This window comes from Bos taurus, chromosome 21 (genome assembly GCF_002263795.3).
Source record: "Bos taurus isolate L1 Dominette 01449 registration number 42190680 breed Hereford chromosome 21, ARS-UCD2.0, whole genome shotgun sequence".
Lineage (NCBI taxonomy): Eukaryota > Metazoa > Chordata > Mammalia > Artiodactyla > Bovidae > Bos > Bos taurus.
The window spans coordinates 24268061-24293867 of record NC_037348.1 but is presented as its reverse complement, the minus strand read 5'-3'; the positions used below and the strand labels follow the sequence as shown (position 1 = coordinate 24293867).

Below are 25807 nucleotides of genomic sequence, written 5' to 3'. Positions count from 1 at the left end.
TAGAATTTGAGACCTCTTGGGATAATTAGCATGACCCTGTCTCTTTCAAAAGAAGCCTGGACTGATACTTCTCAGGGCAGGCCTTTCAGCTAAAGCAGTTAGGAGCATTCATCATCTTTCTAGTCATTTCTTTTAAAAATAACTAATATGGATCAAAATATGTAAAGGTACTATTATAGACTTGAGTTGTGAAGATTTGGGGATAAAAGAGCATCTTGGTTTCTGATCCTCTTTTTTTTCTTCCTGGTATGTAATTTTATTTATTCTTACGACAACACAACTTCGTTCTTCAGATTAAGCAGCAGAGGATAAGGGGATTTCCAATATATGTCTTTGTTAAGCCAGCTAACAAATGCCAAAGCTTGTTTGTATCTTTCTTTAAGATTTCATGTAAGCGATATCATAGGATATTTCTCTTTCATCTATTTGACTATGCATAGCATCTCTTCCTTGACTCTTGTCTGCAACCCCAGTCATTTAAGCCTGAAGAGGAGAAAGAAGGCAGCAGTGGCAGCAGGAAAAGAGGCTGTTATCCTCTGCCTTTCTCAGTGTGGGAGCATTTATACATCTCCTGGGGTCTTTACCCAGCACTAGCTGTCCTACTATAGGAATGCAGAGGGTCCTTGAGAGCTCTGAGGATTGAAGGGCTGTGAGTGCAGTTCTCATGAGCTGTGGATTGCACATCACAGTGTAAGCCTGCAGCACATTCACCAGGTGTTGGACCTTAATTTGAAAAAATAGCACTGAAACCTGTACAGTGCCACATGTAGAATGGATGACAAATGTGGGTTTGATACGTGAAGCACCCAGGGCACTCTGGGACAGCCTGGAGGGATAGGGTGGGGAGGAGGTGGGGGGCGGTGATTCAGGATGGGGGGCACATATTTACTTACGGCTGATTCATGTTGATATATGGCAAAAACCATCACAAGATTGTAATTATCCTCCAATTTAAATAAATAAATAATTAATTAAAAAAAACAACTTAAAAAACATATCCATAAATCAACACATTGTCTGAATTGTTGATTTTCAAAAACCCCTTTCTGCCAATTACTTTTAAGAGGCATAGGCACTAAGGAGAAGCAAGTTTATCCCCCATAAAAATGATGACTTCTGAAGAACAACACTGGCCTCTGCTTCACTGTGAATTCATCACAGTGGCCTTGTTAATCCGAAGTGTCAGCAGTGTTGGGATCCACAAACCGTCAAAAGGTGGCTTCATCAGAGTGCTTCCCTTAGCTTTATTGACCACCCATTTCTGAATCAAGTCATGCAGTTGATGTCAGGGCACCTGCTTTTGACCTCCTGTGTATGCAGCCAGGGTTTGTGACCCAGAGAGTGGGAAACCTTTTGAAATAATTGGAATAAAGATATTTTATGAGAAGTGGAGGAGAGGAGTAGTTTGGGTAATTCACATGCACTTGAAAACTGGTTTTGCACCTTGTATTCTCACATCTTCATCACTAAAGATCTTGGACACCATTGAAGTTAATAGAATGGACTCAGAATCAAAAACCAAAACCTCAAGGACTTCTCTGGTGGTCTGGTGGTTAAGACTCAGCATTACCAATGCAGGGACCATGGATTCAGTCCCTGGTTGGGGAACTAAGGTCCCATATGCTGTATGGCATGGCCTAAAAATAAATGAAAACAAAAGAACAACAAAATGTCATGAAAAAAAAATTAAAGGAGGCAGAAAATGCAGTAGATACTTGCATGTGTGTGTGCTAAGTCACTTCAGTTGTGTCCAACTCTGTGACCCTATGCTCATCTGTCCATCAGATTCTCCAGACAAGAATACTGGAGTGGGTTGCCATGCTCTCCTCTAGGGGATCTTCCCAACCCAAGGATCAGATCGAACACAAGTCTCTTTTATCTCCTGCATTGGCAAGCGGGTTCTTTACCACTAGCACCACATGGGAAGCCCAAGTAGATAATTAAATAAACATTAAAAACAATGAAAACCAAATGAAGAAATGGTTCAAAAGATAGATGTCATGTTGGTCTTCCCTTCCCCCTAGATCGCCTTTCCAGATTCTGACCCCCACCCCCCTCCCCGCCACCGCCGCAGCCATAACTCTGCAACCAGATGGAGCTTGGCAAGCTGTGATGCAGAAGGTCAGCTCAGTGGTAAAACAATCACTGCCCCAACACAGCCGCCGAATCCATCGGACACTACTTGAATTTAATCAAGTCCCTTCAGGCTCAATTTCCATCTAGAAACTTGGTGTTTTGTATGCCTTCTTCTTTGTAGTGATGGATTTTGCCCAACTTTATATCATGTTTTGATATTACCTGAATGCTCATGATTTTTTCCTCCTTTAATTTCAAGGTCTAATTCATCCAGTGTAGGGCCCTCTTACCATCTCTAGTTTCCCCATCTCATTTTTACTGACAACTCGCTTTATAGCATTCAGTTTTATATCTTCATTGGAACTAGGAAATGAATTTAATCTCACACTTTCCAAAAATCTATTGCAGTCACGGAGATCAGGGCCAAAGTGGTTGGGGTTTTGTGTGCCTGAGAGTAGCCAGAATTATTCTTTGACCGCTAATGACTCCTGCAGATCAAGGAGCCTGTGTCCAGTCTTTGAATTTTCCCAGAAAAGTTCCCAGCCTGCCTGTCAGGGATAATCAGGGATGTCTCCTAATGCCTGTTACACAGTCTGTCCAGGGCACTTGAATTCCTGCAGCTATTCCAGTGGCAGAGAGAAATCAGCAAAAAAAAAAAAAACTGCCAAAGCACAGCAGCATGTGGGTTGCAGCCTCTTAAAACCAGATCATTTTGTTGCTTTTTATTAGATTGAATGGAGTTGTAGTTCTGTTGTGTCCTTTGTTCGAGATGGTTAAAGAACCACAGGATACCAGTGAGTCAAGTATAGATTTCAGAGAAGAGGATCTGGGAGATTGTCTGCTCTGACTCCTCATTTTAGAAATAGGCCATAAAAAGCCAAGGCAGTGAGTTAGGAGTAGAGCTGGAGCCAGAAGTGCAGGTGAATCAGCTCCACTAAGTATGGGAACATTTATAAAATGAAAAAAAAAAAAAAAAGGAAAGGGAAAGAAAGAAATCATTTAAATAAAGTAGTGTTATTTTGGTTAAACCATCAGCAGTGTTTTTTTAGAGATCCGAAAGAACTAGTATTCATTTAAAAGCCAATGGGAGGGACGTCCTTGATGATCCAGTGGTTGAGATTCTGTGTTTCCACTGCAGGGAGCATGGGTTCCGTCCCTGGTCGTGGAACTAAGATACTGCATGCCTTGTGACGGGGAAAAAATAAATAAATTTTGAAAAAAAAGCCACTGTGACTAAAGAGGTGACACATGAGAGAGATCTTTGTGCTGATATCATAGTTCTGTGTTTTGGTTGTAGTGATGTGTGACAAAATCGCACAGGACTATACGCATACATTGTACTGGTGTCTGTTTCCTAGTTTTTATATTGTATTATCATTGGATAAGATATAACCATTCCATTGGGTAAAACTGAAAGGTATACAGGACCTCTTCACTACTTTTGCAACTTCCTGTGAATCTATAATTATTTCAAAATAAAAAAATCTCAAAGCAAATTCAAATTTTATTGTAGTTTAGTAAAGTCTAGGCGTATGATCTGAAGGGGTGAGAAAATTAGTAACATACCTTTAAGTAATAACTACATCATGAAAAAATATAGAGAGAAGTAAATATAGAGAGAAGTTTTCTTCTTGCCTTTATGACTTCAAAGAGTTGAGTAGACCTTACTGGAGCTAGCAATCTTGTTTGCTCCTTTTTATAGACAGCTAAAAAGATCCCCTGGAGGAGGGCATGGCAACCAACTTCAGTATTCTTGCCTGGAGAATCCCATGGACAGAGGAGCCTGGTGGACTACAGTCCATAGAGCTGCACAGAGTCAGACACTACTAAAGCAACTTAGCATGCACACACAAAAAGCTTCTATATTTATTTCACCAATTTGAATCAGTGTTTGTAAACCAAGTGGATATACTGATGTTGTGTTGATATCAGATGCAATTACATGTACTAAAATTAAAATATCTTTTGAAATGAAATGCTTTTAAGATACTTTCATTAAAACTTTATTTTTAAATTTTAGTTATTGAATCAAAAACACTTCAAGGAAGCAAAGGAGAGCACAGCTTTAACAGCCCTGGAGTTTTTGTTGTAGAAAACACAACAGTGGAATTTCAGAAGGGCTCAGAGAGGCAAACCTTTAAGATTCCAGGACCTCTGATGGCTGATTTCATCTTCAAGGTAGGACGAGTCTCTTCATAAAATGTCATGCATCAGGGGCCCAGCATATCTTGAATTTGAAAAAGAACAAGTTTGTTTGGTTGGCAGCGAGGGCATGTGTCATTAATATTTTCACCTTGACAGTCAGTTCTTAAAAATCATTCAACTCTCTCAAGGTTCTGTTCCTCAACCCTAATAGTTAAGAAACAAACTTCATTTTTATAGGGAATGATTGTTCTGAATTTGTAGTCTCTGGTTGCTGTGTTCAGTTTAAAACCTCTGGATGGAGTTCAGTGAGAATGGTCCGTGGTTAAATGCTCCATGTCTTAAACCATGACTCTTCTGTTGCTCTCCTTGCAAAGCAGAGCAGAGAAGACAGAGGCCCCTCCCTTACCTTCCTTTCCTGTTTCCTCAGTAATGTCTCATCATGAGCACTTGTCTGGACCCCTGTCACGAGGTCCCCTCACAAGAACTCTTCTTTCCTGTGACCAGGGCTCTGTGTCCCCTCTCTCGGGTAAATCGGGGGCATCTTCTTTCACTCAGAGGACGTGAAATGCAGTGGCCAATGTATTTCCAAGGTGACACAATCTGAAATTCTTCTGATACAACCAAAAATACCTAAGACATGCAGAAAGGGGTGTTTCAGTGGATGGTTTTGTCCTATCTATCCCTTTTGGGAAACTCATTCAAAATGGAAAGGGAAGAAAGACAAGAGCTCCAATTGCCAGGAATATATTTATCTGTGAGAAGACCCAGTGCCTTCTAAAGAACTGTTCTATGTTAAATTGTCAAAGTTTCATCAAAGCATTGGTTGTACCAGCAGAGAAAAATGTTTGGAGTTGGAGGAGAGTTGCAAACTGCTGTCCTGTTTGCAAAGTCAGCCTCCAGTGTGACCAGCCAAGTGTCAGTCTGGGTGGATTTGTTGTTTTGAAACTTTGGGTTTTAAATTGTCAACCTTTAAAAAAAATCAAGAGATTTTAACATTATAATACCAGTGTTCTTTTTTTCCCTGCTTCACTTTAAAAATGGGAAGGTCTGACCACCAGCTTGCGTTCCACCGTGGTGATAATTGGCTGCAGCTGGGTAACAGCTGCCTTCTCCTCAGGGCACACGTCCTCACTTGCCATGGTCCACACTGGGCCCTTGTGTGATCCTGACGTTGAAGGTATAGACATATAATAGACGTTTAAGTTGCCACTCCGGGACATCACTTGCCATTTCTAGACATTGAAGTGACTTTTGTGTCAGACCCTTGAAGCGTCAACCCAACATCGTTCCTTGACAGCAGCGTTGGGAAAGTCTTCTGGGGAAGCCCTAACTGTCATCTCTCTTTCCTTCTATTCTCTCTCACCCATTGTTGTTCATAAATTCTGGACTTGGGTTGCTTCTCTTAAAGTTTTCCCATTAGATGCTAAAGTAGTAAAACCCACACACACAAACACAAACATACCCTCTTAAAAAATTCTCTTTTCATTCCTACTCAGAAGACCTATATTCCTCTAAAGTCAATTTAGAGACCTCTGACCGAGTAGGAAACATTAGTACAGTGATGGGATGAGAAAAATAGCCACAAAGGTTAAAATTTTACGGTGCTGTTTGGTGAAGGTATTAACATGGAAAATGTGTTGTTTATTGACCTCATGCATAAACACACATACACATCTAAACTATTTACTTTGAGTGTGTCTGTATACACACACATGTACATATATGAAAATATGTATGTCTGTGTGTATATACATTTTTTTAAGATTTGAGAGGATATATTCCAAACTGAAAACACTGAGGAAATAGTGGCTATTTTAGAGGGTATCAGTGTTTTGGGGGAGTGATTTTAGTTTTACTTATAATATTCTAAAATTTAATTCTTAGAAATACAGTCATATGTTATATGTGTAGTTAAAATTGGGCTTCCCCTGGTCGCCTAAGTGTTTTAAAAAAAAAAATCCACCTGCCAATGCAGGAAACATGGGTTCGATCCCTGGGTTGGGAAGATCTCCTGGAGAAGGAAATGGCAACCCTTTCCAGTATTCTTGCCTGGGAAATCCCATGGACAGAGGGGCCTGGAGAGCATGGGATCACAAAAATGTCAGACACAACTTAGCAATGGAAAAACAACACTCAAAAATTACTTTACACCTTTATGTCCAAATTATGTATTCACCTCTTAATAGAATGCATTTTAGCAGCATGTTGCCACTGTTTGAACTTGTACTCAGTCTTCTATTTTCCTGTCTCTTGAGTTCTAGTTTTCTCAGATTTAATAAACAATTCTGGGTTTTAACTTCAATTTCTGGAAAGCTTTTGATCTCTCTTGACTACAGAGGTTTTTTAAAAAATATATATTATTCATCAAAGAGGGTGTTACACACAACTGTCTGACTCATGCATAAATAAAGCCTCACTTCCATGCCAAAACCATTTTCTTTCATGAATGTGGTATACTTAGTGGGACAGAATTTGGCAAATCAGAGATGCTGTGATGAAGCAAGAATAATTCTGATGGTTTTCCCTGACTTACAAGGTTGTCCGAATTCTGTGGGTTTCTAGGAAATATCCTTTTCCATGGGTTACTTTTTTTTTTTTTTTGGTCAGAGCACTGTAGTACTACCCAGCCTGTGTTGTTACTAAGATTGGAAACTCTGTTTCCATTCATCTCTCCTTGGCCTATGAGGCAATCAAGTAATGGCTCTCCTTTGAGTTGGAGGTTAAGAATGTGTGTGAGGTCCCTGATGATGATCAACCTTGTATTTCATTGTGTCTCTTTCCATTCCAATCAACTAAGAACAACAGCTGATCTTTAAAAAAAATAGGAAGAACTGGCTTCAACTGAGAGAATGTGAAAACCAGCCTACCCCACAGTTCAGTTCAGTTCAGATCAGTTGCTCAGTCACGTCTGAATCTTTGCGACCACATGGACTGCCGCACACCAGGCTTCCCTGTCCGTCACCAACTCCCCAGAGTGTGCTCAAACTCATGTCCATCGAGTCGATGATGCTATCCAACCACCTCAGCTTCTGTCATCCCGTTCTCCTCCTGCCTTCAGTCTTTCCCAGCATCAGGATCTTTTCCAATGAGTCTGTTCTTTGCATCAGTGGCCAACGTATTGGAGTTTCAGCTTCAGCATCAAGTCCTTCCAGTGAATATTCAGGACTGATTTCCTTTAGGATTGACTGGTTTGATCTTGCAGTCCAAGGGGCTCTCAAGAGTCTTCTCCAACACCACAGTTCAAAAGCATCAATTCTTCAGCACTCAGCTTTCTTCATGGTCCAGCTCTCACATCCATACATGCATAATGGATAAATCATGGATGCATGGACCTTTCTTGGCAAAGTAATGTCTCTGCTTTTTATATGCTGTCTAGGTTGGTCATAGCTTTTCTTCCAAGGAGCAAGCATCTTTTAATTTCATGGCTGCAGTTACCATCTGCAGTGATTTTAGAGCTGAAGGAAAAGTTTGTCACTGTTTCCACTGTTTCTCCATCTATTTGCCATGAAGTGAAGGGACTAGATGCCATGATCTTAGTTTTTTGAATGTTGAGTTTTAAGCCAACTTTTTCACTCTCCTCTTTCACTTTCATCAAGAAACTCTTCAGTTCCTCTTCACTTTCTGCCATAAGGGTGATGTCATCTTCATATCTGAGGTTATTGATATTTCTCCTGGCAATCTTGATTCCAGCTTGTGCTTCATCCAGCCCAGCGTTTCGCATGATGTACTTTGCATGTAAGTTGAATAAACAGGGTGACAATATACAGCCTTGATGTACCCCTTTCCCAATTGGGAACCAGTCTGTTGTTCCATGTCTGGTTCTAACTGTTGCTTCTTGACCTGCATGCAGATTTCTCAGGAGGCAGGTAAGGTGGTCTGGTAGTCCCATCTCTTTAAGAATTTTCCACAGTTTGTTGTGATCCACACAGTCAAAGACTTTGGTGTAGTCAATAAAGCAGATGTTTTCTGGAACTCTGTTGCTTTTTTCCTATGATCCAACGGATGTTGGCAATTTGATCTCTGATTCTTCTGCCTTTTCTAATCCAGCTTGAACATCTGGAAGTTCTTGGTCCACATACTGGTTCTCCAAGCCTGGCTTGGAGAATTTTGAGCATTACTTTGCTAGCATGTGAAATGAGTGCAATTGTGTGGTAGTTTGAACATTCTTTGGCATTGCCTTTCTTTGGGATTAGAATGAAAACTGACCTTTTCCAGTCCTGTGGCCACTGCTGAGTTTTCCAAATTTGCTGGCATATTGAGTGTAGCACTTTCACTGCATCATCTTTTTGGATTTGAAAGAGCTTAGCTAGAATTCCATCACCTCCATCACCTCTACCCCACAGAGTGCTGTTAATAATTTTGCTCAGTCCTGGGTGCACTGAAATACAAAGGCACACTTTGCATACAGTTCCTAGATTAGGCCTCATTTCATGGACGTCTCCGCTATCTCCAGGAGATAGTGAAGGACAGGGAAGCCTGTTGCACTGCTTCCATGGGGTCGCAAAGTGTCGGACTCACTTTAGCAACTGAACAACAGCAGCAACAACATGGACTTTTAATAAACGGAAGGTTGAAAACAACTATATTCTGATGTGATGAGTAAAATATGAAGGCATCCATGGCCTGCTGGATTCTTTTGTGGCTATTGTGCCGATTCTGAAATCTGGCAACTCACTGCACCAATTAGATGGAATTTCTTTTTTACTACTTTTTCAGAAGCTATATTTTCTTGATTGGACCTTTCTTGAAAAAGTGCACTTTTTCTTCTTCCCAGTGGATTTCTCACTAAGCATCCTTATTTTCCTGAATGATCTATCTCTAGTGGATGACTCTTGTCACTCTGTTACTGAGTCACAGTATTTTGCATGTGAGCCCCTGAGATATTCTTATTTTGCTTCTGCAATATGTGTATGTGGCCACCATGTAGCAGTAGAGAGTCTCAAGCCTGTAGTTGATGCTGTGTGCTTTATTGGTTGGACCCTGAGGCGCTATCCTTTCAGTAAGAATTTACTGAGTATCTGTAAGGAGATGTTTGTGAATACCTGCTTTCAGTATATGTGTATGAGAATAATCTAGTTTCCATGGTTAACTATTATAATAAAGATTGCTGGTGGCTTTTCCCCTCTTTAAAAAGTATGTGCCTCTTCAAGGAAAAAAAAAGTTTTCCTCATAGTCTGAAATCTTCCTTTTTATGTTAGTTGTCTATCTTTTTTTTTCTATTTGGATATTTTGTATTTCTGTAGAAAAATATTTTCTCATTTCTTTTTTTTAAATGTTTTTTATTGTGGTAAAATGAAAAATGTTTTTATTTCACCATATTTCACTGTACAGCTCAGTGGCACTAAGTACATTCGTGTTGGTTTTCAGCTGGGCAAGCCTTTGGCTCTGGTTTCCTCCAACCACAGCTCTGGATACTGTGTACGTTTTCTACTTACAAGGTCTGTCTTTTCTTTCTGGGGAGCTATGGCAGCTCATCTAACTTACCCAAGGATGAGAGGGTTTGATGTTTTCCTCTCTCTCAAAGAGAAGATTTTAGCCTTGCAGTGTGGTGCAGATGGTGGCTAAATCCCCATGTCCACATGTATTTCAAAACACAGCAGAACAGTTTTCAGAGTCAGTGCATGCATTCACTTCCTGAACCTAAAGTAACAAAGCACAGTAAACTGGGTGGCTTAAACAATAGCTGTTTATTGATCTCACAGTTTTGGAGGCTAGAAGTCCAAAATCAAGATGTGGGCAGGACTGGTTCCTTGAAAGGGATATGAAAGAGAATATGTTTATGCCTCTCTCCTCACTTCTTGAATCCTCAGCTTTTCTACCTTTTCTTTACATCACTTTGCTTCTGTGCATGTCCACATCTGTGCCCAAATGTCTCACTTTATATAATGTGAGACAGGCTGGGACCTGGAACCTTTCAGTGCAATGATTGCACGCCTCTCATGTGACAAAATACAAATAAATTATATGGGGCTAAAAATAACTGTGCATGCACAGTTGGGGCAGATTCTGGACAAAAGATCCAAAGAGACCGAAAAGCCCAACTGCCGCTTTTGAAGAGCCTGGAGCAAAAATGGGTGTCAGGAGCAAAACTGGGTGTCAGGAACAAAGGCAGAGTACTGAGCATGCCCCCTGCACACATCACTACCTAAGGGGTGGGCAAACCACCTAAGTCACCCCTCCAGTCTGACCCCCTGGACACACCCCTACCCTCACCCCATTTAAAGGATTGCGTCTTGCCCCCTCGGGGAGCTGGGGAATCTGTTGTTTGTTCTCTCTCCCACTGCTGCAGAAGGAGCTGCAATAAAGACTTGCCTAAATTTTTTATATTGCCTCTGATCAATTTCTATTGATCAAGGAGGCCAAGAACCCTGGTCGGTAACATAAGGACACCAGTCACACTGGGTTGGGCCCATCCTAATGACCTCATCTTGGCTTTACTAGACCTGCAAAAACCCTATTTCCAAATAAGATCATTTCTGAGGTTCTGTGAGTTTGAACTTCAACGTAACTTTTTGTGGGGGATACAGTTCAGTGTCTAACAGAAAATAAAAGTTACCTATCTCATCACTCCTCTTGGTCAGAATTCCATCTCATTTTAAGTGTGTGCCGTGAATCACAGAGGTAGAAACGTTTGCAATTTATTATTTTCTTGAAAAGTGTCCAGTTCATCTAATTTTTCTAATTTAACTTTTGAAATGTAATCATAGCCTTCCTTTATTACTAAACAAAACAGCAACAAAAAACAAACTCACCTGTACCTATGTCTTTTTCATTCCTAAACATGTTCTCTGGTTCCTTGTCTAATTTTTGTTTGTTCAAACCATTCAAAGGCTTGTCTCTGAGGTATCTAAGAACTAGATTTTAGTCTTATTAACTCTCAGAGTTTATAAAAAATTCTATTCATGTAAATTTTAGTTTTTGTTTCTTTTCTCTTTACATGGGTTTTATCTTGGTATTATATTTTTAATTTCTAGAGTTAAATTCTTAATTCATTTTCAACTTGTGTTCTCCATTAAATGTATTTATGGCTACCAGTCCCCATACAGAAGTTCTTAATTTTGTTGTGCTATAGGTTGTTAATTTTAAACTTTATGTGTAAGCTATTTGTATCCTGGCTAGAAAATCTTTGCTTTATTCTGGATCATAAAAATATTATTGTATATTTTTGTCTAGAAACATTACTATTTTACCTTTCACACTGAGAGCTATATACTAGAATTGATACTTGTATATGAAGTAGAATCAGTATCTTTTTCCCCATGACTATCCAGTTGAGCCAAAACCATTAGGTGGAAAAGACAATCCTTTCCCCATCTATCTTAAATTCCAAACTATATATGTGTGGCCCTATTTTTACACTCTCTTCTGAACTATTCATCTATATGCAGCAATACCATTGTGATTTAATTACTGTAACATTAGAACAAGTCAATATCTGGCAGTGTAATTTCTTCAGCTTTGTTCTTGAAGACTATCTTTGATATTCTTGCCTTCTTCCCTTTCCATGTCAACTTTGAAATATGCTTCTAAACTTTTATTCTGCTGATTTTGATTTGAATTGCTTTGAAATCTGTAGGTCAATTTGGAGAAAATTCACCTTCCAATATTGTCTTCCAGTCCATAAATATGGTATATTCATCCGTTTATTTAGTTCTTTTGAAATTCTTCTCAATAATGGTTATAATTTTCAGTGTGTGTGTTTTGCATATCTTTTATTAATTTCCAAATATTTGATTATTATTTTGATGCTATTGTAAATGTTTTAAATTTTTTTCTATTTGTTTTCTGCTGGAGAATGAAAATCTAACTGGTTTTTATATGCTGACATTATATTCTCACTGCATTCACATGTTAATACTAATAGTTTGTGAATTCTTTTGGATTATGTACATACACAATTATGACACCCACAAATAATGAGTTTGGTTTCTTCTTTTCCAATTGTTGTATACTTTAAAGAAATTTTCTTGGATTGTTGTTATTGTTCACTCACTAAGTCATGTCCTAGTCTTTGAGACCCCATGACTGCATGCAGCATGCCAGGCTTCCCTGTCCTTCCCTATTTCCTGGAGTTTGCTGAGATTCATGTTCACTGAGTCAGTGATGCTATCTAACCATCTTATCCTCTGCCAACCTCTTTTCCTCTTGCCCTCAGTTTTTCCCAGCATCAGGTTCTTTTCCAAAGATTTGGCTCTTTGCATCAGGTGGCAAGTATTGGAGCTTTCTTGCATTACTTAGGACATTTGTACAATGTGCAATAGAAGTAGTGATTATGTTTTTTTCTTTCTTTCCTTTTAATATAGTGAACTACATTGATTTGGGGATGTTAAACTGATCTTACCGTCCTGTAATAAACTATAAAATACATTGAGAAATACTTCCTCTATTCTGTAACAGTTTGTGCAAGTTTGCTGTTATCTAATTAGTCAGATGTTTGATTTCCTTATGTGTCAGTTTTGTTTCAAGGAACCTGTCTATTTCAACTAGCTTTTTGAAAGTTATTGACATAGTTTTTTTTTTTATAGTATTGTCTTATTTCTTCCATTATGTAGAGAATCTGTGGTGAGTCTCATTCCTAACATTGATTATTTGTCCCTACTCTTTTTTTTAATCATTCATGTTGGAGGGCTTTCAATTTTATTAAACTTTTCAGAGAAACACTGTTCGGGTTTATAAGCCACTAATATGCAATTTAATCCTCATATCATTAATGTCTGCTTTTGTCTTTATTATTACCATCTCTGTACTTTCTCTGGATCCAATATGCTTTTCTTTTTCTAATTTTTTAAATGGATGGTTAGATCAGTGATTTTTCATCCAATTTTTCCATAACATACAATTTTAACTCTATAAATTTCCCTCAAAGCATGCCTTAAAGTTCATTCCACAAAGCTTAATATGAAATCTTTCCCTTCATCATTCAGTTAAATTGTATTATAATTTTCATAGTGATATATTATTTGACTTATAGTATATTTACAAGTGTAGTGTCCAAATATGTCAGAATTTTCAAGAAATCACATCATTTTATACCTTAATTCTACTGTAGTCAGAGAACATTATATCATTTCAATGTTTCAAAATTTGTGAAAACAATTTGTGGCAAATTTTGGAAGAGTATGCTATGTAGTCTTCTGTTGTTGGGCACAGTGTTCTACATATATCAATTAGGTCATGTTTATTAATGGTTTTATTCAAAAGTATAGCCTTACTGAATTTTATCTCCGTATTCTGTTGCCACAAGAGACCTGATAAAACTACCACTGTGACTGTGGAGGTGTCTGTATTGTTTCTATTCTTGTCAACTTGTGAATTACATATTTTGAAGCTTGGTGGTTAGGTACGCTAACTTTTAGAATCATTAGCTCTTGTAGTGACTTGACCTCTTTGTCATTGTGAAACTCTTTCTTGAAGATACCTCTCCACTGTCTTCTGGCTTCCATTTATTCTGTTGAGACATCAGCTGTCAGACTTATTTTTGTCCCTTAGAAGGTAATGTATCTTATTTGTCTGTTTTCAACCATTTTCTCTTGGTTTTTCATCAATTTGACTATGATGTAATTAGTAACTTTCTTCTGCTTGAGCTTCATGGTGCTTCGTGAATCTAAAAAACTCTTAACTTCTTAGACTCCTTAGAAGTCTTTTCTGACTCTGTAACCTCATCCCATCCCTGTAACTCTCCCTTCTTCCACACACATCTCCTGTCCGGAATTTTTCATTTGATAATTTTACAACTTTTTTACTGTTTTATAAGTAAGTACATCAAACTTTTCTTTTTCAGTCCGTTCTTATTTATATTTACTAATAAGCTTTACTGATCATTTCATCATTACTGCTTCCTGCATCTCATTACTTTCTTATGCATTTATATTAGTTCTTTTTCAGTATACCCTTAAGTAGTTTCTTTTTCTAGTCTTTGAGTGGTCAAGTTTCTGTCATTTTGTCTCTGAGGAAAACTTTAGTTCACTGATTACTGATTGTTAATTTGATCTTAGATTGTTCATAAGTTGACAACTGATCATTGATTGGTAGTGAATAATTTGGTTGTAGAATTCTAGATTAAAAACTATTGTCCCTCATCGTCTTAAAGGTGTTCGTTTTCTTGTATCCATTATTGCCTATGAGAAATCTGATGCTATTCTGATTCTCACTCCTTTGTAGGGAATCGTCTTTTTTCTGATGACTTTTAGAATTTCTCTTTGTCTTTGTTGTTGCATTTTTTTATGATGTCTGCTCAGAACTTTATGAATATTTTAGACTGAGTACTTCTGTCTTTCCCACATTGCACAGCTCATGGGCTCTTAGTTCCCGGACCTGGGATCAAACCTGCACCCCTCACAGTGGAAGCACAGAGTCTTAACCACTAGACTACCAGGGAAGTCCCTCTGTTCTTTCTCTTTAACTCCATGTAATACTGGCATTTCTGGTTCTGTTCCCCATAAGCTTAATCTTTGTTTTCCCTCTATTTTTCTTTTTGTGTTGCATTCCAGGACTTTTCATCAATTCACTCATTTGTTCAATCAGTAGAGAAGAAAAGAAAGAAGAAGGGAGAGGACTTGCTGAAATAAAATAATCTGAGAGTAAACTTATCTTTGTCTGTAACTGCCTTCTTATGCTCAGCGATGCACCTTCTCTCTGTTAACTAGACGCAGCAAGGCTCATATGCAAACACTGTGGATTTGTGTACGTTTTGAGTTTCTGTAATTGTGCTTTCAGAAGGCTCTGCTAAAAGATGCTTAGGGATGTTGTTATTAAAAATGTAAGATTCCTAAAATGTTCCATGTTGTAAGCAAACCCAGATTACATCTCAGTTCCTGTTCTCATAGAAATTAAAATCATATGTATCAGGAAGAAAAAATGTTAAACTAAAAACTCTGAAAAAAAATTGGTACAGATGAACTTATTTGCAAAGAAGGAATACATGAACGTAGAGAGCAAACTTACAGATACCAAGCAGGGAAGAGGAGGTGGGATGAATTGGAAGACTGGGATTGACATATATACACTGCTAAGTCACTTCAGTCGTGTCCAACTCTGTGTGACCCCATAGACGGCAGCCCACGAGGCTCCTGGAGTGGGTTGCCATTTCCTTCTCCAACATATATACACTACTATGTATAAAATAGATAACAAATAGGAACTTACTATATATAGCACAGGGAAAATGCTCTGTGATGACCTAAATGGGAAAGAAATCCAAAACAGGGGGTGTAAGTATACAAATGGCTGATTCACTTTGCTGTACAGTAGAAACTAATGGCATTATAAAGCAACTATATGCCAATAAATTTTAAGTCTGCCTACATTTTTGTGAACTCATTCACAAGCATGGAATTACCTGGGAAAATGACTCCAGGAGGAATGGTTGAAGATCTTCTGAAATTCCGTTTATGACAAATTTAATTGACATGCTATCACATCTTAACATTCTGGGAATCTTCGTGTACGAGAGTGTGTTGTGATAGACACATTTATCTACCTAGGTGAATTGTATTCACCTCATGTTGAAAGATGTGGAAGGAGCTGTTTCGTTGCATGCAGATATGTTATCACAGTTCTCTCTGTCCAGACCAGGTACACTGTGGCTAAGGACAGTGTGGTCCAGTTCTTCTTCTACCAGCCGATCAGCCATCAGTGGAGACAAACTGACTTCTTTCCCTGCACTGTGACATGTGGAGGAGGTGAGGCACAGGCTTTGTTCCTAAATATTTAGAGCTCAGAGTTAAAAATGACATGTTTGTGTTTTTGAAGCTGACTTTAAAGTTAGTGTGCTAATTAGAGACGTGTAATCATGCAGCATCTTACTCCACAGCCTGGGACCCAGTGGGGTTAATGAACATGCATCTGCCTTATTCTTGAAAACAGGTGAAAACTGGATTTAGAGAACACCCTTTCCTTTGATCAAAGAACTGGAAACATGTTTGCATGTCTCTCATGGACCCCAAAATAAGAGCAAAGAGATAGGGAGGCTTTCAAATTCTATGTCTTTTAAAATTCTAATCCTAAAGAATTCTTTTTGATTCTAATTATCCATGAGAAAAACAACAAATATCTCTTTAGTTTTAATTTATTTTCTAGCTTTCACACACAGTTAAATATGTGTTTTCATTTGGACACCAAAGTTAAAAGAGATGCTTTCCATTCTGGGAGGGACATGTACAGTGGGACTCAGCTTAGTTCAGTTGGCTCAGTTCTTGGGAGTAGAATAGGTTTTCTCGTATCTGGATGCCCAAGGAAAGCCACAATCAGCCCTGCTGGTCAGGATTCCAACTTTCATGGGAATCGCCTGGCTGTGAGTCCATCACCAAAGATGGCGTTGTCTGTGAGGACAGAAGGAACATGTTAGGCTCCTTTTGGAGTTTCCCCCAACATCCTGCCATTTTCTGTATACGGGCAGAATTTTAGTACATTTGTTCTTAATTTTTTTTTTAATTTAAATTTATTTATTTTAATTAGAGGCTAATTACTTTACAATATTGTATTGGTTTTGCCATACATCAACATGAATCCGCCATGGGTGTACTCGTGTTCCCAATCCTGAACCCCCCCAAAGCAGTCTGTCTTATTTCTTTCTCTTTTAGTTATCTGTGTACTGTGACAAAATTAAGGAGGAAAATTAATTGTCTCTCCCCCCAAATTATAAACACCTGTATGCTCTTTGTCTCCTTCTAGAAATATGTTTCCATTTAGAACAAAGAAATTTTTCTTTGACTCGAAGAGCTATAATTTCATTCTGTTATTATTTTGGGGAAAATACACATACATAAAACCCACAAGGAAAGCATTACCAAAATCTAATTATATTAGTAATTGAATCTACATGATTTATGTAAATGGCATTTCAGAGTTTGGGATAATGAGGAAGACTAGTATGCTGGTCTCCAAGTACTTGGGTGGACTTCCCTGGTCTTGCCTGCAGTCATCTGTGTGGGACACGTGAGGTTAGTTCAGGGAAAGTACCCGGACTGGCATTGCCATCTGATGTTGCAGACTTTCTGGCAGATATTGGTGCCCAAGTCATTTTTTATTGACGCCATTTGGATTTTCGTTCCTGTGGTTTTTGACCTTGCTTTTTATAATGCATACCAGTCTGTCCTTTTACACTCAGCTTACATTTAAGCCACAACTTGTAGGAAGCTGTCTAGTGTTTTATAAAATCAGATTGCTCTCAGCCATTGGGCCTTTAAATGTATTTTTGGAACTTTATACCAGTTGACTAAGGCTGAGAACTTACTTTTGGACTTTTTTTTTTCTTCTGAAGAGCTCATTCTGGTTTTGAAAAATTACCTTTTTAAAAAACTTAACATGACACTTACATAGTGACAGAAACCTTGGAATCAGATCTTTCAGGAAATAGAAACATCATTTTGTGAGTTGTTTTTTGAATTTACAGCTCTCATAGATATGGAATGTTCACTTTCCTCAGAGACTGTACAAACTGAATAGAATCAGGAATAAATCTTCATTCCTTCTTCTTTGAAGGCTTATGAGGCAGGGGGAGATGCAGATGGGAGGGTTTTGTTCCCCTGTATAGAAAATGCTATTTCCCCAGTTAGAAAGTTCGTTGTTGTCAGAGGTAACCTAGGTAACCCCAGGGCAGGAAATGAGTAAAGTGTACTGCTGCTGCTGCTGCTACTGCTGCTAAGTCGCTTCAGTCATGTCCGACTCTGTGCGACCCCATAGACGGCCTCCTACCAGGCTCCCCCGTCCCTGGGATTCTCCAGGCAAGAACACTGGAGTGGGTTGTCATTTCCTTCTCCAGTGGATGAAAGGGAAAAGTGAAAGTGAAGTCGCTCAGTCGTGTCCGACTCTTCTCGACCCCATGGTCTGCAGCCTACCAGGCTCCTCCGTCCATGGGATTTTCCAGGCAAGTGTACTAGCAATGGAATATTATACAGAAGAACGAAACAAAGCTCAGTACAAGGGTACTTCTCAGAAATGTAACGTTGAGTGGGAAAAGTAGAAAACAGAAGATGATTTAAGACTCAGTATCATTTAGTCAAAGCAGATACACATGAAACAACATTACAAAAGACAGATGTATATTTAACACATTAACAATAAATAGATGTCTCTGGGGGATTGTAATGGAAGGAGGGGAAATATAAGGAAACAAGAGCCTTGCACAATGCCATGACAACAGTAAAGAGATATGACACTGAATAACTAACCTTCTGTACATGAGCTCCAAAAATTTTCAAAGGAGTCTATTATAACTTTCTAATCATAAGTGCTAAAAACAGGGACTTCCCTGGTGGTCCAGTGGTCTTTGCCTTCCAATTCAGGAGTTGCAGGTTTGATCCCTGGTTGAGGAACTAAGATCCCACATGCCTTGTGGCGAAAAAGAAAACAAAAACATAAAACAGAAACACTACTATAGCAAATTCAATTAAGACTTTAAAAATAAAATGGTCCATATCAAAACAAAAATCTTAAAAAGTAAGTGCCAAGTATAACACAAATCAGTTATAATGCGAGTTATAATGCAAGTAGTCATTCTCAATCTTGGTCAAACATTTCAGTCATCTTAGAAGAACCCGAGAGTCTTTTTTAAAAAGTCTTTTTTTTGTTGTTGTTGTTGCTGCTCAGTTCAGTTCAGTTCAGTTCAATCGCTCAGTCATGTCTGACTCTTTTGTTTGCAACTCCATGGACTGCAGCACACCAGGCCTCCCTGTCCATCACCAACTCCCAGAGTTTACTCAGACTCAAGTCCATTGAGTCAATGATGCCATCCAAGCATCTCATCCTCTGTCGTCCCCTTCTCCTCCTGCCTTCAATCTTTCCCAGCATCAGGGTCTTTTCAAATGAGTCAGTTCTTTGCATTAGGTGGCCAAAACATTGAGTTTTCAGCTTCAGCATCGGTCCTTCCAATGAGTATTCAGGACTTATTTCCTTTCGGATTGACTGGTTGGATATCCTTTCTGTCTCCTTTCTGACTCTCAAGGGTCTTCTCCAGCACCACAGTTCAAAAGTATCAATTCTTTGGTGCTCAGCTTGCTCTGTAGTCCAACTCTCACATCCATACATGACTACTGGAAAAACGATAGCTTTGACTAGACAGACCTTTGTTGGCAAAGTAATGTCTTTGCTTTTTAATATGCTGCCTAGGTTGGTCATAACTTTTCTGCTGCTGCTGTACCATATCCCCCAGCCATTGTTTAAAGATTTACATTTTTAACAAAGCTTTGACACTCTTGCTCTTATTCGCTCCCCACAGTAACTGTAAACCTAAAGGAGCTTGGGAAACTGCAATCAGCGTTCAGTCCAATTGCTAGCTCTCCATAAGTGCTTTTCCTAAAGCACCTTACACCCTCTTCCAATTAAGCAGTGGGCATCTGCTGCTTCTACCTTCTAGGTAGCCTGGGAATAAAGGAACAGCCGTATTTCTTCAGTTACAATGTGACCATGGGAACAGATAGGACCCACTCCTCCCACTTTGACCTGTGGGAATGCTGATTTCTTGACTGTAATGCTTCTGATTTCATTGGACCAGGAGGGGACCTGGGTGCTGGTATGTGTTAAAGGCTCCCACATGGTTCTGTTTGTTATACAACCAGGGTTGAGAACCACTGAGTTGAGTTTCCTAAAGAAGAAAGAAAAAAATGTGTGGCAAGCAATCACATTGCCAAGGAAATCCCAAATGAATGCAATACTCAGACATTCCTGTTCTGCTGCTTTAGGGTATCAGCTCAATTCTGCTGAATGTGTGGATATCCGCTTGAAGAGGGTGGTTCCTGACCATTATTGCCATTACTATCCTGAAAATGTGAAACCAAAACCCAAACTGAAGGAATGCAGCATGGATCCTTGCCCATCAAGGTTTGTATCACTGCCCTTTGGTACATGTATACAATGGAATATTACTCTGCTAGTAAAAGTAATGCAGTTGAGTCTGTTCCAATGAGGTGTATGAACCTGGAGCCTGTTATACAGACTGAAGTAAGTCGGAAGAAAGACAGATATCATATATTAACACATATATATGAAATCTAGAAAGACGGTACTGATGAACCTATTTGCGGGGCAACAATGGAGACACAGACATAGAGAACAGACTTGTAGACGCAATGAGGAAAGGAGAGGGTGGGATGAGTTGAGAGAGTGACATGAAAACATACATTACCATATGTAAAACAGACAGCTGGTGGGAATTTGCTGTATGACACAGGCTGATTCATGTTGATGGATGGCAGAAACCATCACAATTTTGTAAAGCAATTATTCTCCAATTAAAAATTAAAAAAAAGAAATCAACAGCAGCTGGGACTGATCCATCCTTATCAAGCAACACAGTTGCATTGCATGATCTTGAACGTACCCTGGTGGCAGGTACCTGCGAACCCATTTATAACCGTGGTCAGGAGGCATTAGGCTCATCTGCTCATTCATCTGGTTCGTGCTTGTGGGCTCTGTGTCCATGACCTGTGACCTTTCACTTTTTGTCATGAATCTCTCTGAGCACGTCTTGTGTATACAACATGAAAAGTCTCTTCATTTAAGTACATCTAATCCACCTACCAGCTGTGAATATAGATAATTCACCATTTTAGCTTTTTAAACTGAGTTACCGATGACCACATTTAGACTTTTGAAGTGTTCACCTTAAACTCAGTATAAATAATACATAGTGCAGGAAATGCAGAGTTTGACTGCCAGAGTAGAAAAGCTATGCATAAACCATCCTGCTGCATAATTTAGTACCTGGTGACTTGGATTGCCAGAAGTTGGCAATCCAGCTTCTGGATTGGGGAAGTTGGATTGGGTAAGTTTCTTGGCTTTGCTACAGGATCCTAAAATAACAGCACACTATCAAGTCCCAGAATCCCCCAGCTCTCTGCCAGCTGGCTGAGGCAGTGTGCAAGTGGAAAGGGAAGTGTTCTCAGTGGATTTCATTTCCCATCACGAAGCTGTGCATTTCCTGTAATCCCACGTGTACACAATCACAAATAGAGGCCTTTTCAAAAGATAGAATCTGTTAAACAAAGTGATTTTCTAAAGATCCTGCTAATTAGACTGTGTTAATATCATGAATATATTTTATCACAATAATTTAAGAGGATAAAAGGGAATAAATAGATTTATCTAAATTAAGAGATGATGAACATATACTACTTTAATGAGTATATACTGCTAGCTTCACTTTCATATAGAATTGGGTAAGTTGTATATCAGAGATGTTCCTAAAAATTAAGGAGACGGTAGCAGAAGTGTGCAAGTGGAAAGGGAATTTGGGGGGAAATGGTTCAGAAAAGTTGGCATATTAAGTGTCAATATAATTTGAAAGAGCTCTGTATTTTGTCATATGACATCTATACTAGTCAAATGAGTAAATGTATTGAGTAGTAATTATATTCTCACGATTTCATTTCTAGCGATGGATTTAAAGAGATCATGCCCTATGACCACTTCCAGCCTCTCCCTCGGTGAGTTACATATTTCCTTTTCCTTTCTGTAATATGCTCTAATCAGTTTTCAAGGAGCTTTAGTATCTGTGAAAGGTGAAAGTGAAGTCGCTCAGTCGTGTCCAACTCTTTGCAACACCATGGGCTGTAGCCTACCAGGCTCCTCAGTCCATGGGATTTTCCAGGCAAGAATACTGGAGTGCGTTGTTATTTCCTTCTCCAGGGGATCTTCCCAACCCAGGGATGGAACCTGCGTCTCCCACACTGCAAGTAGACTCTTTACTGTCTGAGCCACCGGTGAAGCCCATAGTATCTGTGGCAGTAGTCTTAAATGTATGAGACTAGACCCTTTACAGAGAGCTAAGGGAACAAAGACTTTAATTACATAATAATATTTTTCTAAGAATTAGATGGAATAGGCTGCCTCAAAGGTAATATTTGAAATGTCACTGGAGATGTCGCTGGAGATGTCAAGCATGAATTTATATCTAGGTATTGTAGAGGGGAACTTCCCTGGTGGCTCAGTGAGTAAAGAATCTGCCTGCAATGTGGAAGACCTGGGTTTGATCCCTGGGTTGGGAAGATCCCCTGGAGGAGGGCATGGCAACCCACTCCAGTATTCTTGCCTGGAGACTCCCCATGGACAGAGGAGCCTGGCAGGCTACAGTCCATGGTGTTGCAAAGAGTCACACATGACTGAGTGACTAAGCACAGCACATTGCAGAGTAAGCTAACACATTCCAGTTGATTAGATATTTGCATTCCCTTTTATACCTAGACATGTTAGGATGATTCTTTCTGACTTGGAGTATGTATGATTCCCTGGTAATACTCTCCATTGGTGCTTTATACTTTAGAGTCAGATTGAAGATGCTTTCACACAACGGCCCTGTTGTTATAATACACTGGGGCAGGTGTGTTACTCCCATTTGACAATAACCTTTAGGACCAAGGAGTTAAGACAATACAGTGTGTGTAGTAGTTAAGATTAAAGTCTATGGCTGTACTTGTTGCAATCAACTTTGCAAACTTGAAGCAAGCAACAAATGAATAATGTGTTTTCACTTCTTTGCTTTTGAGCTGGGAACATAACCCTTGGACTGCATGTTCAGTGTCCTGTGGAGGCGGGATTCAGAGACGGACCTTTGTGTGTGTGGAGGAGTCCATGCATGGAGAGATACTTCAAGTGGAAGAATGGAAGTGCATGTATGCACCCAAACCCAAGGTGATGCAAACCTGCAATCTGTTCGACTGTCCCAAGTGGATTGCCATGGAGTGGTCTCAGGTAAGATTTGAGAACATGCCACCTTTAATTCAGTCTCAGACTTTAATGATTATTTGCTCTGTGGCCAGTACTGTACTGGGCAACATGGCGGATGCAGAAGTTGTATGTGAACATGGTTCCTACTCCTGAAGAGCTGAGAAGACAGTTGAAGGATGCTGTGAGGGAGAATGTTGGAGGCATCAGAGCAGGTAAGAATTATTGAGAACCAATCTGAAAGGAACAGGGATTGAAACAGTTATTTGGAAAGTCTTTGTTGCCCTTGTGGTGCTTAACCCATATTTCAGATCCGCAGACTTTAACCATGCAGGAGCCTAGAGAAGGCATCAATGTGTGGTATGGCTAAGCCAGGATGGTGGAGTAAAGCAGAAATCTGACACAGAATGACTGGAGGTTGAAAAGGCCCTAATTCATCTGGGTTAAGACAGAACTCATGTTATTAAGAATTGGAAGATTAAGACAGAGATGCTAAAACTGACACTAGAAGTGTGTTCTTTTTAAAAATATTTGTTTATTTTATTTGGCTACACCAGATCTTACTTGAGGCATGTGGGATCTTCCATCTTTCCTGTGGCATGCAGGCTCTTTTTAGTTGTGTCATGAGGAATCTTTAGTTGTGGCATATGGGATCTTGTTCCCTGACCAGGGATTGAAACTAGGCCTCCTGCATTGGGAGGGCTGAGTTCTAGCCACTGGACCACCAAGGGAGTCCCTAGAAGTGTATTCTTGATCCGGTGGTTACTATGAAGCTTCACTGTTTTTGTTGAAGAGAGTAAACGTTTTATATTTTAAGTAAATGAGGTAAGATAGACTGATGCTGGGAAAGCCCAGAGGCAGGCAGCCTATTTGGAAACCACTGAGATACCGTTGTTCAGTCACTAAGTTGTGTCTGACTCTTTGGCGCCCTGTGCACTGCAGCATCCCAGGCTCCCCTGTCCTTCACTATCTCCTGGTGTTTACTCAGACTCAAGTCCATTGAGTTGGTGATGCTGTCTAACCATTTCATCCCCTGTCGTCCCCTTCTCTTCTTGCCTTCAGTCTTTCCCAGCATCAGCGTCTTTTCCAATGAATCAGTTCTTTTACTCGGGTGGCCAAGAGCTTCAGCTTCAACATAAGTCCTTCAAATGAATATTCAGGGTTGATTTCCTTTAGGATTGACTTGGCTTGATATCCTTGCTGTCCAGGGGACTCTCAAGAGTCTTCTCTAGCACCACTGTTCGAAAGCATCAGTTCCTTGGTGCCCAGCCTAACTCTCACATCCATACATGACTACTAGAAAAACCATAGCTTTGACTAGATGGACCTTTGTCAGCAAAGTAATGTTTCTGCTTTCTAATACAATGTCTAGGTTTGTTAAAGCTTTCCTTCCAAGGAGCAAGCATCTTTTAATTTCATGGCTGCTGTCATCATCCGTGGTGATTTTGAAGCCCAAGAATATAAAATTTCTCACTACTCCCACTTTTCCCCCTTCTATTTGCCATGAAGTGATGGGACTGGATGCCATGATCTTAGTTTTTTGAATGTTGAGTTCCAAGCCAACTTCTTAACTCTCCTTTTTCATCCTTGTCAAGAGGCTTTTTAGTTCCTCCTCACTTTATGTCATTAGGGTGGTATCATCTGTGTGTCTGAGGTTGTTGATATTTCTTCTGGCAATCTTGATTCCAGCTTGTGATTCATACAGCCCCTGCATTTGAAATGATATACTCTGCATAGAAGTTAAGGAAGCAGGGTGACAATATACAACCTTGATGTACTCCTTTCCCAATTTTGAACCAGTCCATTGTTCCATGTCTAGTTCTAACTGTTGCTTTTTGACCTACATACAGGTTTCTTAGGAGGCAGTTAAGGTGGTCTGGTATTCCCATCTCTTTAAGAATTTCTTGAAGATGGGTCTATGCTGCAAAAGGCCTCCATATCTTCTGAAACTCTTCTCTGACATTTTAAGAAACATCTATGGACTTAGGAAAGAATCTTCAAGCTTTATGAAGCAGTGGTGAAGTCATTATTTTGACAGCAGGAGGCTCTGGGATGGAATTCCACTTGGCCTCTTAGGAACTACTTGACTTTGAGGAAGGTCCTTAGTTGGCGGGTTGTTGATTGGCTCATCTGTTAAATAGGAATGAAGCTGTTGACCTGCCAATGTATCAGAACCCTTGGTGAGATCACGTCTGCAGAGCACTGTCTGTTCTGTGGCACGTGCCCAAGGCCTCTTGACTTCTCCCAGGGGTGGATCCAGGATTGGTGGGGCCTGAAGTTTAAACAATATGGAGGTGACTTTTTAAAAATTTTATTTTGTTCAAGTGTAGTTGACTTACAATGTTGTGTTAATTTCTGCTGCACAACAAAGTGATCAAGTTATACATTTATATACATTCTTTTTCATATTCTTTTCCAGGATGCTTTATCACAGGATGTTGAATATAGTTTCCTGTGCTATACAGCAGGACCTTGTTGATCCATCCTATATGCAACAGTTTACATCTGCTAATCTCAGGCTTACAGTCCATCCCTCCCCTACCAAGGAGGTGACTTTTTAAGAAAAAAGAATACAAAACACAAATATTGAGTATCTAAATAAATGTTTATTTAGAATAATGAAATTGTAAGAAATTACGTGTTTTAAAGCTGACGACCCTAATGTGACTCTGGACTTGAGTTAAGAATAATGTATCAGTATTGGTTTATCAGTTGTAACAAAGGTACCACAATAATGCAAGATATTAATATTGGGGGATGGCAACCCACTCCAGTACTCTTGCCTGGAGAATCCCATGGAGGGAGGAGCCTGGTAGACTACAGTCCATGGGGTTGCTAAGAGTCGGACACGACTGAGCGACTTCACTTTCACTTTCACTGTGTGTAAGGGAGAGGGGGCATATGGGAACTCTTATACTAACTGGTC

At 39.5% G+C, this 25807-nt stretch overlaps 1 protein-coding gene across 7 annotated transcripts in view; it reads left to right on the top strand.

The window, feature by feature from the left end:
• ADAMTSL3 (ADAMTS like 3) overlaps positions 1 to 25807 on the top strand; it is a 408215-nt gene that overhangs the window by 225784 nt on the left and 156624 nt on the right. For all 7 annotated transcript variants that reach the window (XM_059879284.1, XM_059879285.1, XM_024982349.2 and 4 more), the window contains exons 9-13: positions 4097 to 4254; positions 15791 to 15902; positions 19902 to 20040; positions 21594 to 21644; positions 22704 to 22908. In XM_059879284.1, the coding sequence (XP_059735267.1) occupies positions 4097 to 4254; positions 15791 to 15902; positions 19902 to 20040; positions 21594 to 21644; positions 22704 to 22908 (665 nt within the window). The remainder of the gene's footprint in view (positions 1 to 4096; positions 4255 to 15790; positions 15903 to 19901; positions 20041 to 21593; positions 21645 to 22703; positions 22909 to 25807) is intronic.